Source organism: Vulpes vulpes, chromosome 5, assembly GCF_048418805.1.
Source record: "Vulpes vulpes isolate BD-2025 chromosome 5, VulVul3, whole genome shotgun sequence".
Classification (NCBI taxonomy): domain Eukaryota; kingdom Metazoa; phylum Chordata; class Mammalia; order Carnivora; family Canidae; genus Vulpes; species Vulpes vulpes.
This window is the reverse complement of record NC_132784.1, coordinates 78,959,434-78,976,096: the sequence shown is the minus strand read 5'-3', so window position 1 is coordinate 78,976,096 and position 16,663 is coordinate 78,959,434. Positions and strand designations below refer to the sequence as shown.

Sequence of the window (16,663 nt, the reverse complement as noted above, 5' to 3'; positions counted from 1 at the left end):
TTTTTTTTGGAGGGTGGGGTGAGGAGCTTTTGTACATTTCAATGTATAAACAAAATAGTAGCTTAGTAGACAATAGGCTTAACAACACTTCCCAAACATGGATGTTAAGAATTTAACATTTTTTAAATATTTTATTTATTTATTCATGAGAGATACACAGAGACAGAGAGAGAGAGAGAGAGAGAGAGAGAGAGAGGCAGAGACACAGGCAGAAGGAGAAGCAGGCTCCATGCAGGGAGCCTGATGCAGAACTCAATCCTGGGACTCCAGGATCACGCACTGGGCAGAAGGCAGATGTTAAACCGCTGAGCCACCCAGGGGTCCCCAACATTTTCTTTCTATAAAATATTGGTGTACCAGAAGATAGTGAAAAGTTAAAATACAGTATGTTCTTATCTATGGGACATTTGTGCAACTATACCTACAATGTAGCGCTATATCACTTTTTTTCTCAAATCTTTCCATAATTTTGTATACTTTTAATAATCCTTATTTTAAAAACATTTCTGGCTTGGTAAATTGGCTTCTTGAAGAAAGAGCATAAAATAACAAATATTTCCTAAACCTTGAGTATATGTACAATAAAATAGATTTTGCTTGAAGGTAGTAGGAAAATACTTTTTTGGATGAAAGATTACTGTCACATTTTAACCTTCATAATCCCTACATCTTTTGTTATTGTTTTTTTCTCCAAATTTCAGACAAAATGAAGTTGTAATTTACCTTATAGAACTAGTGAGAGCTAAATCAAATAAAATTCACATTGTCAAGACTAGAAATCAAAAAAGTTTTTAAAAGCTATTTGACCTTTAAACTTATATATGAAGGTTTCCTCTTTTTTTCTTTTGTCCACTAAAGACCAGAGTTCTTATAATTACCAGGAAACTCCTAAAAATGTAGATGCATTCCTTGTAAATGCTTAATCAGATTATTTCTTCATTACTAGATTAGGTAACAGTATGAGTTTTCTTCCATACATATATATATACCATTTTATTTCTTGCCTCTTGCATTTATGTTGTTAAACAGTGAAGAGAATATGCACTTAACACAGTATCATTTTTATAAATAATTCCTATATTTGCTATTCTGCTATAAAAATCTGCCCTGTTATTATGTTTAAAGCTTACACTACTCTGACTTTTTGGAAAAATATATATAAAATATATATATAAATAACTCTATCATGGCTTTTCTTTTTTTTTTTAGCATGGCTTTTCATAGGTTTATATGACACTGTGGTCTATAAACATTAATTTTAATAAATTATATATATGATTCATTTCAATTATATATAATTCATATATTGTGTGATTAATTTTCTTGTGGGAAACAAATATCAACAATAGTATGCATAGATATAATTATGCTGTGGTAACTGGTCTGTTTGGAGAATGTTTACTGTGACTCTTGAATGTGAAATTCTTGCTAGAAAATTTTAATTAGATAATGTGCTTATAAGACATTACATAAAACATGTAAAAGTATAATCTCATCTGCAGGGATCTTTTGGTTTTGTTTGTTTGTTTTAGAGAGAAACCATGAGATCTTTCAGAGGAGGGGGAGAGGGAGAGGGAGAGAGGATCTTATGCAGGTTTCATGCTTAGCACTCAGCCAGATGAGGGGCTCAACTTCAGGACCCTGAGAGAATGACCTGAGCAGAAACCAAGAGTCAGATGCTTAATGGACTGAGCCCCCCCAAGGGTCCCCACAGTTTTCGCTATTAATTTTTTTGCAAGGCCTTTTTGTAGGAAAAGATTATACCATACAATGAAGAGGTTTGTTTTCCATTTTTACTTCAGAATTTATTTTATTTTATTATTCTTTATTTTTTAAAAAGATTTTATTTATTCATTCATGAGAGACACAGAGAGAGAGGCAGAGACAAAGGCTGAGGGAGAAGCAGGCTCCCTGCAGGGAGCCCAGTGCAGGACTGGAGACTGGTCCCAGGACCTGCAGATCATGACCTGACCCAAAGCAGATTTTCAACCACTGAGCCACCCAGGCATTCCCAGAATTTATTTTAAAAGCCATGACTGCTCTGTAAAAAACACACAAAAACCAAAAAGTCAACACAAATTCCAGGTTCATCATACTTAATACAAATTTCTTTTTTGGTTGCCCTAACTCATTCTTAATTATTGAAATCACTGTAAATAAATACCTGTTTCATAAACTAAGATATGTGAGCAAGTTAAGAATAAATTAGTGGTGATGCATAAAATTTTACTGTAATTACTTTTATAGAAATTTATAGATGGAGAGAGAGGTGTGGGATTCCTTGGCAAAGGCCAGCCAGGCTGTTTGCTTTCACTGATGGTCTACTTATATCTGTGGGTAGGAGTCAAGAGGGTGTATGGGCAAATAAGATCTGCTGGGGGACTCCCTGTTTCACCGAATACTCTCAATAACCCTGTGGGGAAGGTGTGGTCATCTTCCTCAATTCACAAATCAAAGATTTAGCAAATATTTGCCCAGAAACATTCTTGGGAGGATTTGAACTCCCATCTGAAACTATGGCTACACTCTTTCTATTGAGGTTCTATGGTTGCCTTTAATGCTTAACAGCAAAAGGCACAGCAGTTCACCTCTTCCCACATACTTTTTTTTTTTTCACTTATGCAATCCTTTCTTCAACACATAAATGTGCGATTTCAATTTACAAGAGCCAGTGCTGGATCCTCTAAAGGGTAAAATGAGAATAGTCCTTCCCTCAAATAGGGAAGGAAGAAAAGGCACACACATAACAGAATTTCTAACATGGTCTCATTCATTTAAAACACATGTTGGGGGGGGGGGAGGAGGAGGAGCGAACCGGGCTTGGGGGGCGGCTGCACAGTCTGCGGGATCCCCAGGCCTGGAGGGGGGTCTGCGCGCGGCCGGCTGGCTCTACCCCCGCGGCCGGTCCCGAGCGGGCCTCCCTCGGGCCAGCCCGATGTGACCGGGCCCAGAGCAGCCTGAGCAAGGAGCGGGTCCGTCGCGGAGCCGGAGGGCGGGAGGAACATGACATCGCGGAGATGGTTTCACCCAAACATCACTGGCGTGGAGGCAGAAAACCTGCTGTTGACAAGAGGAGTTGATGGCAGTTTTTTGGCGAGGCCCAGTAAAAGTAATCCTGGAGGCTTCACCCTTTCCGTCAGAAGAAATGGCGCTGTCACCCACATCAAGATTCAGAACACTGGTGATTACTATGACTTGTATGGAGGGGAAAAGTTTGCCACGTTGGCTGAGTTGTTCCAGTTGATGTTATATGGAACATCACGGACAATTAAAAGAGAAGAATGGAGATGTTATTGAGCTTAAATATCCTCTGAACTGTGCAGATCCTACCTCTGAAAGGTGGTTTCATGGACACCTGTCTGGGAAAGAAGCAGAGAAATTACTGACTGAGAAAGGAAAACATGGTAGCTTCCTGGTACGAGAGAGCCAGAGCCACCCTGGAGATTTTGTTCTCTCTGTCCGCACTGGTGATGACAAAGGGGAGAGCAATGATGGCAAGTCTAAAGTGACCCATGTCATGATCCGTTGTCAGGAACTGAAATATGATGTTGGTGGAGGAGAACGGTTTGACTCTTTGACAGATCTTGTGGAGCATTATAAGAAGAATCCCATGGTGGAAACTTTGGGCACAGTACTACAACTTAAGCAGCCCCTCAACACAACACGTATCAATGCAGCTGAAATAGAAAGCCGGGTTCGAGAACTAAGCAAATTAGCTGAGACCACAGATAAAGTCAAACAAGGCTTTTGGGAAGAATTTGAGACACTACAACAACAGGAGTGCAAACTTCTTTATAGCCGAAAAGAGGGTCAGAGGCAAGAAAATAAGAACAAAAATAGATATAAAAACATCCTGCCTTTTGATCATACCAGGGTTGTCCTGCATGATGGTGATCCTAATGAGCCTGTTTCAGATTACATCAATGCAAATATTATCATGCCTGAGTTTGAAACCAAATGCAACAATTCAAAGCCCAAAAAGAGTTACATTGCCACACAAGGCTGCCTGCAAAACACGGTGAATGACTTTTGGCGGATGGTATTTCAAGAGAACTCCCGAGTGATTGTCATGACAACGAAAGAAGTGGAGAGAGGAAAGAGTAAATGTGTCAAATACTGGCCTGACGAGTATGCTCTGAAAGAATATGGGGTCATGCGTGTTAGGAACGTCAAAGAAAGTGCCGCTCATGACTATACATTAAGAGAGCTTAAACTTTCAAAGGTTGGACAAGGGAATACAGAGAGAACCGTGTGGCAATACCACTTTCGGACCTGGCCGGACCACGGAGTGCCCAGTGACCCTGGGGGCGTGCTGGACTTCCTGGAGGAGGTCCATCATAAGCAGGAGAGCATTACGGATGCAGGGCCTGTGGTGGTTCACTGCAGTGCTGGGATTGGCCGGACAGGGACGTTCATTGTGATTGATATCCTTATTGACATCATCAGAGAGAAAGGTGTTGACCGCGACATTGATGTTCCCAAAACCATTCAGATGGTGCGGTCTCAGAGGTCAGGGATGGTCCAGACAGAAGCACAGTACCGATTCATTTATATGGCTGTCCAGCATTACATTGAAACGCTACAGCGCAGGATTGAGGAAGAGCAGAAAAGCAAGAGGAAAGGGCATGAATATACAAATATTAAGTATTCTCTAACGGACCAGACAAGTGGAGATCAGAGTCCCCTCCCGCCTTGTACCCCAACACCATCTTGTGCAGAAATGAGAGAAGATAATGCTAGAGTCTATGAAAATGTGGGTCTGATGCAGCAGCAGAAAAGTTTCAGATGAGAACACCCACCAAGACTTCAGCACAGACATATGGACCTTTACCCTCTCCCTAAAAATGTTCAAGAACAGATGCAAGAAAGAATATGCGAGAATGAATTTGAGTTTGGAAAGCTTGTGTTGTGGACCTTTGGAGAAGCAAAATTTGAAACCATTTAAAGACCACTTTATTCTAACTCAACAATACCTGATTACCAATTACTCATTTCCTCAGATAAGAAGAAATCATCTCTACAATGTAGACAGTGTTATATTTTATAGAGTTTTATTTTAAATTGAGGAAGCAGTTAATTGTGCTCTATATTTTACAGATGATGGTGATTCAAATTCTACTTATATTGGCATTTTCTTTTCTTTTTATAACCTTAAAAATTCAATTATTTTTCTCTTTGTGAGGGATAACGGCACTTTTAAGAGGAAAATGTTCTGGAAAAGGTGACAACATCCTGTGGGAGTGAGAACAGTTTCATTTATCATTGTTTATCCAGTAGTGGATAATTCATTTGATGGCTTCATTTTTTGGCTAAGTGATAATTAAGCCAGTGCTCCAGACCGTGAGAAGTCGACTGTCTACCTTTGCATTGCCATTAAAAAATCATGGGGAAAAAAAAAAAAAAGAGTCATGGAAACTTGGGAGAATAGGCGTGTTTTCTTCTTAGCAGATGACCAGTTACCTTCAGCCTGTTGGCTGAGGAGGATGTGGTGGGAAAATGTTTGTCATATTTTCTTTTCATTTGAGTAATTGTCTTGTATTTAGAAAAAAGAAATGCATCTGTGGAGAACCAACTAGAGTCGTGATTACCGATTGTTGGTGACAAACCACCCCAAAACGCAGTGGCTTGTCCTTTTTTTTCCCCTCCTCACTATTCTTCAGTCTGGGCTGGGCTCAGGTGAACTGTTTCTGTCCTCTCGCTGGTGTCACCCATTTGGTCAGCAGGTTGGCCAAAGACACTGGGATGGTTGGGCTTTTCTCTGCAGTTCCATGGGCCTCTCCTTTTCCATGTGGCTCCAGTGGCCACGAGAGCACAGTAGCTGGACTGCTTACATGGCAGCTCAGAGCCCGCAGGGTATAAAGCAGGCATGGCCAGGACTTCTTGAGACTTAAACCCAGAACTTCTACTATCCTCTGTTGATTAAAGCATCACAGGCCCAGCCCAGATTCAGGAAGAGGAGATGGCACAAGGGTGCCAAGTGGAGGTATGATTCACCGCAGGGGATGGGGGTGGGGGGCAGAGTAGTAGACTGTCAGAATCAGTGCCACAGGAAAACAGCAATAGTTAGCAGAAGTAGAAGCTGCTAGTGATGTTGGGAAATTGAAGCTGCTTTCAAGAGCTGGTGTAAGCTGGAAGTCAAACAGAGAGGGCCTTCTAGAAGCTCCCTGAACCACTTCTGCTGGCTCTGAGCATATTTTCTGAACCATCCCTTAGGGAAAGTAGTCTCGTAAGGATGGATGTGTTTCAGGGGCAGAGCATCTGAAAGCAGAACCACCTGTTGCTGTTGACCCACAGGAGGAGGTGAATGTGGTGCTTTCTCCTTGCCAGTCATTTCAGGCTGAGGAGAAGAAGGGGCAGTCCAAACAAGGCCGCTAATCAGATTGAATTAGCAGTAGTCCATTTTTGTTTTAATCAAGCCGTAAGATTTGCTACCGTTCTACCTGAAGTGCCTTCTCCAAAGACATCCTCTTTGCCCCATGTGTTGGATCATCCTTCACTGAGTGTGTTTCAGTTAAAGTATCATTGGTTGACATTGTAAAGATCATAAAATGCATGGCAGCTTTGCTGTTAGCTTATGGTCTCCTGATGGCAGATCCTTCTTGATTTGGCTCCTGATCCAGTCCTGGTAGTACTGAGGTCTTTACCTCCCATGAAACCTTGAGGTAGTTTGAAGACTGCCTTCGCTACCATTTTCACAGACAAAATGCACATTGGTCCCCCTGCCCCCCCTCCACTGAACCTAGAATTGCTTTAGAACACAGGTATGGCCCAGAGGTAATTACCTTCTGAGAGGAAGGTCAATGACTACTGTCTTCTTGTCAAGCCTGGAAAGAAAGAGATTCCAGTTCAGTATTTGCAGCAAGGATCTTGAATCCTATTCTTTTTCATTCATTGTCACATTGAATTGTTCTTGTTTGCCTTGATTTTTTGTGGTATAGTTTAGACTCTGGACTTGGGGGGCAAAGTCTTTCACCAGCACACAAGGGTTTGATTGTACAAATATATCTGCTACATTAACGTCTCTGCCGGTAGCTTAAGATCAAGTTGTTTGGCGCTTGAAACAGAAATACCTGATCTTGGCTAGCTTTGTTTGTTACAGGACATTGATTTCATTTAGATTTCCCTCCATGAAGTCAGCAAACTATCATGTTATGTGAATTCATGCCAAGATAACATTGTGGGTGGGAGTCCCTGGGTTGCTAAGGTTTGTCATGTTTTTGGTGAAAGGTGATTGCAGGTTCTCAGATGAGGTTACTCTTCATGAGATGAAATCAGGAAGAGAGGCCGTGAAGATGTGGGGAGCTGGAGGTGCAGGTGTTAAAAAAATTGTGGAAATGAAAGTTCCAAAGAGGTGGTTTGCGAGGAGGTCAGAGTGCGTGGGGCCAGAGCAGTCAGTACTTGAATAGGTTGAATCGGGTAACCTGGCAAGTAGGTATGATAGATACAGGGATACAGTCTGCTTCTGGGCTGCTGGTAGACATTAAATTTGCACAATATCCCATAGCTGGTCGAGTATTTTAAAAATTATAAGCATAGGGTTTTATATTTGGGGTGAAGAAATTATCTGGCACATGGTATTGGGGTTTTTTGTTTTATTGTTTTTTTCTTTTTTTAAAAGCCAAATTTCAGAGTCTTAATAGTTCCCCCCCCCCTTTGGTTAAAAAAAATAAAAAGACACCTCACCTCCAGTATGTGACCCTCCTGAAAATTATGGTCCTCTCTCCCATTGAATCAGTGACTTTTCAGATGTGGCTAAATGGGGATGAGCAAATTGATGTATGATTTACTTGGTGTTTGTACATTCTTTACATTGCCTTGTTGTTTTGGAACAGCAAAGATTATCAAGATTATTTTTAGTTTTTGTTTTGTTTTGTTTTGTTTTTACTGGGGATCTTAAGAACTAATATAACATCCTGGGTTATTTCTAGTTCAGGGAAATGTGGAAAGGTATGCAATTGTGAAGTATTTTGTTGTAGCTTATTAGTCCATAAGGGGAATTTAGGCCGTAGACATAAGGACACACCCAGTGCAGTTTCTGTTTTCTGTTGTTGGGGGGAAAAAGTTTTCTATAGCAAGCACATGGCCTCCCTGATTTCGAGATGCCTTTATTAGGATCTGTATTAGCCCTTAATGTTGTGGAAACCTTTCTCCCTCTTCCTCTTGAAAGATAAGTTCCAAAATACAGTTTATTGTATCTTCCATCATTAAAAAGTTTGTTCTTTTTTTCACTATGGGCAGTTCACACAAGGCAAAAATATTAAACAGTTGATTTTAGTGTGTTATATAACTTTACTGTATATCAAACTAATTTCTACAAGTTTTCATCCTAAACCTCAAATCATGTGATTAATAATTTGCCTGTTTATTTATGACATAATTGTGATTCTTTTATTAATAAAAGCTAATGGAAAAGGATCCTTTATTAAGCTGATGACTAGACCTACATTTAATTTTCCTGCAGTATATGAAGTATTGTACCAGAGTATTAAAAGATATGTAATATTTTATTGATAAATCTATCCTTTAAAAGGAATACATTTTAGGATGTCATCATTTTGATGTGAATCATGTAAATGTTGATAATATGCACTGTTTATTATACATTTAGTGTTTCAAAAGATTCACTTAATTGCCTTTTTGCCCACGTATTATGTAGTCTGTTTGCAATTGTTTTTTAAAAAAATGACATGAAAAGAATAGTTTATGTAGAGAAGCATTAGTGGATGTTGTCTCCCCACCTGTATTTATGGGTGTTCAACTGCGTTGCTAGTTGCAAAGCCGTATTATCAGAGTAGACGTGTATTTGTAAACTGTATGGGAACTAAAAATTAGGAATAAAACCATTTTCTTATAAAAAAAAAACACATGTTGATTCCTGCTTGCAGATATTGTACTGGAAATTAAGCATACAGAGTTGAATGGATATGTTGCTCACATTCATGGCCCCAGACCAGTTTAATACAACCTAATTCTAAGCACAGCACTTTCACAGGACATATTATACATGTTTACTGTTTAGAGTTTCATAAAGCTTTACTAATTTTGCCTCAGAAAACATTTATTTTGATTTTCCGGGGAATTAGGGGAACTCTAATTCTGTTTCTCCAACCTGGAAGAGTCTGGAGAACCGAAAGAACCAGCTGATGAGTGTGAGAAATTGTTCTCAGATCTTCCCTGTGTAGACACACATTTTGCCCTGTGACTTTGCAGTTCCTCCCACCATCAGATGTCAGGCGTAGCCATCTGATTTGTTTTAGACAGGGGAATGTACGGCAGAACCAAAACTTACTGAGCTTGGCCTTGGGTGCCACTGGTTCTTTCTGATTGCCTTTCTTTGGCTTCTGCCATTGCAGTGTAAAGAACACCCTCCTGCTAGTACTGCCTTATAATGTGGGGATGCTTCAGTGCATGGAATGAGTGTCCAAATATACCAGGCACACATACTCCATAAATGAGAGTTGCTGTCATTGTTACTCTTTTTTCTTTTCTTTTCTTTTTTCTTTTTTACTATCGTGTTACTCTGATGCATATCTACCTGTCTATGAGGCTGTGCACTGGGTCAAAAGTTGCACATGATTTCTAAGTTTGGGGGAATATTGTCAGATTACGATATAGAAAGCCTGCGCTAAATTACTCTTCCACCAGCAGGACGAGGTGGTGCTCATTTCACCTTGATGTCAAAAGTGCTGGGCGGGGGGGGGGGGGGGGGCGCCCGGTGGCTCAGTGGTTGAGGCTGCCTTGGGCTCAGGGCGTGATCCCCAGCTCCCCGTGGAGAGCCTGCTTCTCCTTCTGCCTGTGTCTCTGCCTCCCTCTCTGTGTCTCTCATGAATTAATAAATAAAATTAAAAAAAAAAAAAAAGTGCTGAGCGATCAGGATTCCTAAGTTCTGAGTCAGATCATAAGACTCCAGATCCGGCTCCTCCTCTCTCCAGGAAGAGCGGTCCCCGCGCAGAGGCCAGAGCGCCTGGGCCTTGGGGACGCGCAGGGGGCGCGCGCTGGAGCGGCGTCTGTCCTTCCAACTACAGGGGGAACCCCGCGGCGGGTCCTTCCCACGGTCCCGGCAGCTCCGGACCTGCTGGGCGGTACTGAGCCCCAAGGATGGACGCTCCCTTACCAATCCCGGGGACCCCCTCCTGGGCCTCCCACTTCCTTCCACAGCGCGCTGTTCTACTTACGGGCTTTCTGGCAGGGACCGTCCTTCTCATCATTGGTGGGGTTGTGCTTGACACACCTAGGTTTTATTTAGATTGATTGATTGATTTATGAGAGAGAGAGAGAGAAGAAGAAGGAGGAGGAGGGAGAAGCAGGCTCCATGCACCGGGAGCCCGACGCGGGACTCGATCCCGGGACTCCAGGATCGCGCCCTGGGCCAAAGGCAGGCGCCAAGCCGCTGCGCCACCCAGGGATCCCCCACCTAGGTTTTATTTAATCCTCACCTTCACCCCTACCGCAGTGGGTGTGACTTTGTCCCCATTTCACAGATGAGGAAACCGGTCGATTTGCTGGGGACCACGTAACCAGTCGGAGGGAAAGAGGGATGAACCGTCGGATTTTTGGTCTTAGAGCCTTACGGCCGGTTAGGACTCTGCAGAGAGCCTTTGGGCACCGCTCAGCTACTTCATCTGCAAATCAAAGAGGTTGGCCCAGATGGGTGATTCCTCAACTTTAGTGCCTGTAAGAAATATTTATTTATAGGACACTCTTTTAAAAACGCAGATTCTTGAAGCCGATCCACATGTTGTGGTTCCAGCAGATCCGGGGTGAGGCTCGGTGAACTGCGTCTTTAAAAAATCACCCGGTGAGAGACTCGGGCTTAGGTGATCCCTAAAGTCAATTAACACCGCCTGGCGGTGTCGTACGCACTTCACTTATTTTAAATCACCACCACACCTCTGCGAAATAGGCGCAATTTTTATTCCTTCCCCTCCCCCCCTCGCCTCCCCGTTTTGTAGAGGAGAAAGCTGCCGGCCCCGCGGCTTCAGGCTCTAGGATTTGCTTCCTTTCCTCCGCGGCGTGGGTTTCTGTGACCCCGCCCCAGCTGAGCACCTCCCCGCCCTGCGCTCCCCTCGTCCCGCCGCCCCGACCTGTCCCTCCGGGACCCTCTCGCAGCGCCCGCGGGGCTCGGGGCCGTGAGACCCCCTCCCGGGAGGGTCCCCGCCGCGGGAGCCACGTCCCTAAAAACCCGGCCCAGCAGGGGCGTTTCTTACCCCCCCCAGCCGGGAGCCGAATCCGGGCGCCGCCTGCAGGTGGCGCCAGAGGACGAGCCTGCGGGAAAGGAGAAGGGGCGGAGCCGGGGCAAAGATTGACATCCTTCATGCCCAATAGCAGCACAACAGGGAGGCGCTTTGTCCAACCCTCAGCTCCCGGGGGCGGGAGAACACTGGACCCCCAGGACACCTGTTGGGAGGGCAGAGAAGCTGCGGGGCTGGATCAGCTCGTGCTCTCGCTCTCGCTCACTCTTCTCTGTCTCTCGTGCTCCTCCTGGATCCAGCTGCGGGCCTGAAGGTGCCAGGACTGAGGTTGGCTTGACCTGCTGGCGCTGCCTGGCCGCCTCTTCCGTTTAGCATTGGTCGCCTGGGCCTTGCAGGGAGTGTGGTGTAGCAGGAGGAGTACTGGGCTCCCAGGACGTGGACGGGGGCCGACAGCTTTGTGAGCACGTCTAAAGGTATCCTTTTGGTTACAGTTACACCTGGTATAATTTCGCGTTGCATGATTCCTTCTTTCAATTTCGGTAAACGCTAAACAGGGAATGTCAGTCCCTGTGGTGGTCCAGCAGAGAAAGGATGCGTCAAATGCTGAGAGTAGAACTTAACTCCCCATTATTCAGATAGTAATTAAGAAAGAAGGCCTGTCTCCCAAAGAAGCATGTTGGGCCCTTCAATTAGCATAACAGTAAATAATCATAATACAGGACACGTTTCTCATGTTCATATTGGATAGAAGAATATGGTCACATTCTTTTCATCAAATCTACATCTCAGCCATATTTCTTAATCTACTTCACCAACACAAGTCCCTTCCCTTCTTCTTCTTTTTCTTTTCTTAAGATTTTATTTATTTTTTCAGAGAGAGAGAGGCAGAGATGTAGGCAGAGGGAGAAGCAGGATCCATGCAGGGAGCCCGCCAGTGCCCGCCGGTGCAGAACTCGATTCCAGGACCGTGGGATCACACCCTGAGCCAAAGGTAGACGCTCAACCACTGAGGCACCCAGGCGTCCCCCCCCTTCCTTTCTTTTTAAAAGTCTAAGATTTCATTTTTATGTAGCCGACTTTGTCTTGTAGAAAAAGTATGAGACTTGGGATGATACAATCTTCCTTCAAAGAGACTTTACGATTCATTCTGGGAGGTGGCTGGGCTACTGTCATTAGTAATGCCCAGTCACCTTAACCTAATTTGGATTGAGGTGATTTCAAACTGACTTGTGTCCCTGTGAAGGCTGAGATATGTCTGGGACATTCTCATTTATGGGTGCAATACTTCATTTGCATTCAAGATCCTGTGTTTACCACAATCTCTATAACTTGATAGGCCTTAAGCTCTAACTCTTGTGCCTCCTCAGCTTCATGATTCTCTTCAAATGTCTGGTCAACTACTCAGCCTCTCCACAATTTGTAGGTGTCTCTCATGTGTAATCAGTGCTAACTATAGAGCTGACCCCTTTGGGCTTCCCTCCTCACTGGAATACTGGCCCTGTACTTTCTAGCTGCTTTGGTAGAGCTTTGATGCCTTCACACAGGTATTTCCTATTTTAAGTCTAGATTTTCTGGTTGTTCAGTGTGACCCTGTGTGTGTGTGTGTACAGTGGGAGAGTTGGTCTAAAATATCTATCTCATCATTACCAGAACTCTGAGATTGATTTTTAAAAGATTTTTTATTTATTCATTCGTGAGAGACCCACAGAGGGAGAGAGAGAAAGGCAGAGACACAGGCAGAGGGAGAAGCAGGCTCCATGCAGGGAGCCCGATGTGGGACTCGATCCCAGGTCTCCAGGATCATACCCTGGGCTGAAGGCGGCGCTAAACCACTGAGTCACCCGGGCTGCCCTGAAATTGATTTTTTTATGTTACTAAACTCCAATGGCAATTGCATTTACAAATTTCCCTGTCTTGTCTGTGAAATTTAAGACATTTATTTACAAAGGGTAAGTTTCTTAAAATTGGAGTTATGATATTTGGGAAGCTTCTAAGACATGGAAAATATCAGCCCCTAAACTTAAATGACATGTTCTCTTTGCTGCTTCTCTTTTGTCTTCTGGTAGGAGAAAGATGACATTACCCTCATGCTCCATGCCTCACTATAGAGATCCTACTACCATATGTGTTATGCTTTTTCAGAGAAACAGAATATATATATATATATATATATATATATATATACACACACACATATATACATATGTATATACATATATGTATATAATAGAATATATATATGTGTGTGTGTGTGTATATATATATATATATATACATACATGTATTCCCATTCTGTGGGAATGGCCCTGAGTACCACACAGCCGTGCTGCTCACTGCTGGCTGCACAATGAAGTATAAGCAAAGTGTTTGGAAGATCAGTGTTTCCTTTTCAAAAACATCAAAATGCCAAAGATTAATCTGGGAGTGTGTGAACTGCCTTCTTTAAAAGGTCATGAGAAGCATGAGTTTTTTAGAGGTAGCTATGGTGGGCGCCTAGGGAAATGGTTCTTACCAAAAGATATGCAATGAAAGTAGGTTACAATTAGTAGTGCAGAGAAGAACTTTACAGAAGTACTGTTAATTAGAAAGCTTCTACAAGTAAGGTTTGTCAAAGCACGAAAACTGCAATACTTTGACACAGAGATTCCATGGTGGCTATTTTTTACTTCCAGAAATCTTATTTCTACACTCTATTTAATGTAATGTTTCTCCTATCACTTTGAAGTTTTGTTTGGAGTAGATGGGGTGCGTCTGAGAACACATTCTGGTTTCCTGGGGATTTGGGGTGTTCTCTTTCTGTGTGTTTGATGTGAAGTGGTTTTTAGATGCAAGGACCTCGTGTATGGTCCCAGTGTCTGTACCCCTTGAATTGTTCAGGTGCAGAACGTTCAAAACCAGGGGTTGGAGCCTCCTTAAAATAGATACACACAGTATCTTTAATGTATTTTTTCCCATTAACGAGCCTTTTTATTGTTGTGTGTGTTGTTGTTTCTTTTTAATTGAAGGTCCTTACTGGTCCTATTTCCAAGAGTGCCAAGACCAGGGGAAAAGGGGAGGGGAACCAGGCGGCGCAAGGAAGGGTCATCTCCACAGCATTCCGTTTATACACAGAACTAAACAGACAAGCACAGAGTTACTATTGCGGTTAGAAGTTGGCAGCATGGGAAAAGGGAGGAACAGGTGGGAACTGGGGTGTCGTTAAAAAATACAGCCCCCCCAAACTGGGGTGCCTGGGGGGAACTTGGTCTACTTCAACCCAAGAGGAATCAGAAGATCAAAAGTGGTTTGGGAAAGCCAGAACCAGCAGAGATAGAGGGAGGAGGAAGGTTCAGGGGGCGAGGGGGCTATATATATATATCTATATATATATATAATTTATATATAAATATATAATATATAAAAACATATATATAGATATGTATAATAATTTAACTTATTATAGGTAATTAATTCATGTGATTATGAGTGCTGAAAAATTCCAAGATCTACAGGGTGAGTCGGCCAACTGGAGCCCCAGAAGAGCTGGTGATGAAGTTCTAGTTTGAGTCTGAAGGTCTGAGAGCCAGAAAGGCTTAAGACCCCAAAAGAGCCAATGTTTCAGTTCAGGTACAAAGGTAGGAAAAAGTCAATGTCCCAGTTCAAAGACTGTCATACGGGAAGCATACTCTGTTACTTGGGGTCTCCCAAGTAAATCTGTTCTATTCCGGCTTTCAACTGACTCATTAGGGAGTCAGTAAGGAGAGCAAACTGCTTTATTCAGTCTATCAACTTAAATGTTCATTTCATCCAAAACATCTTCACAGAAACACCTAGAATAATGTTTAACCCAGTATCTGGTCACCCTGTGGCTGAGTCAAGTTGATACATAGCATTAACCTTCACACCAGATTTAAGCTTATTATGATCTAAGGGCAACTTATAGAGTATGTAGGAAAGAAGTTTTTTGCAAAGAGAATTTTCAGAAGTTGCAAAACCTTGCCATCAAAAACCAGGGAATTTTGTGGGAGTGGATTTTAAAGGTTAATAAAAGAGGTTGGAAAATGATTTTGCTTAGTTCTTTGAAGAGGTGAACTCCCCAGAGTTTCTGATTCAACACTCAGTTTTAGGAAAACAGAGGATTGGTCCTAAATTTCATGATGCTAATCAAAATGAGGATCAGCTAGCTATTGGCCCACAGCTATTCCAATACAACCAAAAGGCCAGACATCCCTTGATACCACCTAGGAAGTATTCTTGGGAAAAAGTACAAACTGAATAGAATCAAGCCTCTAGATCTAACCACCAGTTTACGGGAAATACACCAACTCCAACTGCAAATTAAATGACACCACAAAGATGTAATTGCAAAGTTCAGAATATAGAACATTCTAACTACAGGACAAATGTGATCCACTTTATTCAATAAATACATGTCAGGAAAAAGATAAAGGGGCAATTTACACATTAAAAGGAATTGAAGAGACTCCTACAACCAAATACAATGTATAGACTGTTGGATTCTGATTTGATTGTTCCAGAAGTAAAATAAATGAAAATTAAAGGCAAATTTATCACCTCACTGTGAAAGATGCTTTAGATTGCTCCTAGAAGTTAGGGAAAGCTATACTCTGACTGAAATTATCCTTACATTTTTGTAAGCATGTTGACTGCCCTATATATTTTATTTTAAAAATGCTGCTTAACTTTTTGAGGGTGACAGTGGTTAACCCAGCATACTGTATACTAAAAAGGATAAATCCTTTTTACTATACATAAATCCTAAATTCCTACAGCTAGACTGTAAAAAAGAGAAAGAAATGGCCACAGAAAACAACAGACAGGAAAAAATACCCTGAAGGACAAAATCTGAGGTTTTGAAGGACGAAGGTCAAGGCAATTCCAACTGCCATGGAGCAGTGACTGACAGCTGCAGTGAGCTTATGTAAAAATGTGCTCCTTGCTGGGGCTGGCCATCCTGACAGTTCCTGCACAACAGATTTTGATCACTGCTATGGGAAAGTGACAGTTGTATTTTCCATTCTTTTTGCTGACTAGAAATTTTACTTAAAGTGGTTGGATTTAAGTGGTTGGCCATACTCCACTATAGTCAATCGGGTGTGTGAGTATGGTGAAAGGGAACGGCAGATTCATCTCGGGGCCATGAGGAGCTCCAGTTGTGATGGAAAGACATGCACATCACCCAGAATTCTGGACTGTCTTCAAGAGTGGATAAGTATGCTTCATATGTGGAAAGAAGCATGTGTAGAGACACCAGGGAGGCTAGATAGTGAGACTGGGATTGATACGACTAGTTCATCCAAAATCCATTTTCCCTTTATTCCAAAGTAATAGAATCTAGGCTGGGCATCTGGTCATCCAGAATAAAAACTACATTTCATAGCCCAGTTTTCAGTTAAGTGAGCTACGTAACCAAGTGGTAGACAATGAGTACCAGCAGCTGTGATATAGCAGTTTCTATATGGTGCTCTTAA

General features: G+C 42.5%; 2 protein-coding genes across 7 annotated transcripts in view; both read left to right on the top strand.

Moving 5' to 3' along the window:
• The first annotated feature begins 2,801 nt into the window (after nucleotides 1–2,801).
• LOC112930468 (tyrosine-protein phosphatase non-receptor type 11-like) lies at nucleotides 2,802–5,115 on the top strand. The gene is given in 2 exon segments (XM_072759019.1): nucleotides 2,802–3,246; nucleotides 3,248–5,115. Coding segments are annotated over 2 exon segments (1,785 nt in total). The 5' UTR covers nucleotides 2,802–3,003; the 3' UTR covers nucleotides 4,790–5,115.
• Nucleotides 5,116–11,390: 6,275 nt separating this feature from the next.
• Nucleotides 11,391–16,663, top strand: part of LOC112930486 (glycine N-phenylacetyltransferase-like) — a 71,352-nt gene continuing 66,079 nt past the window's right edge. For 2 of the 6 annotated variants that reach the window (XM_072759020.1, XM_072759021.1), the window contains exons 1-2: nucleotides 11,391–11,665; nucleotides 12,067–12,183. The gene's annotated coding sequence lies outside the window, so the exon portion shown is untranslated. The remainder of the gene's footprint in view (nucleotides 11,666–12,066; nucleotides 12,184–16,663) is intronic. The other 4 variants (XM_072759022.1, XM_026012841.2, XM_072759023.1 and 1 more) reach the window with 4 other exon arrangements.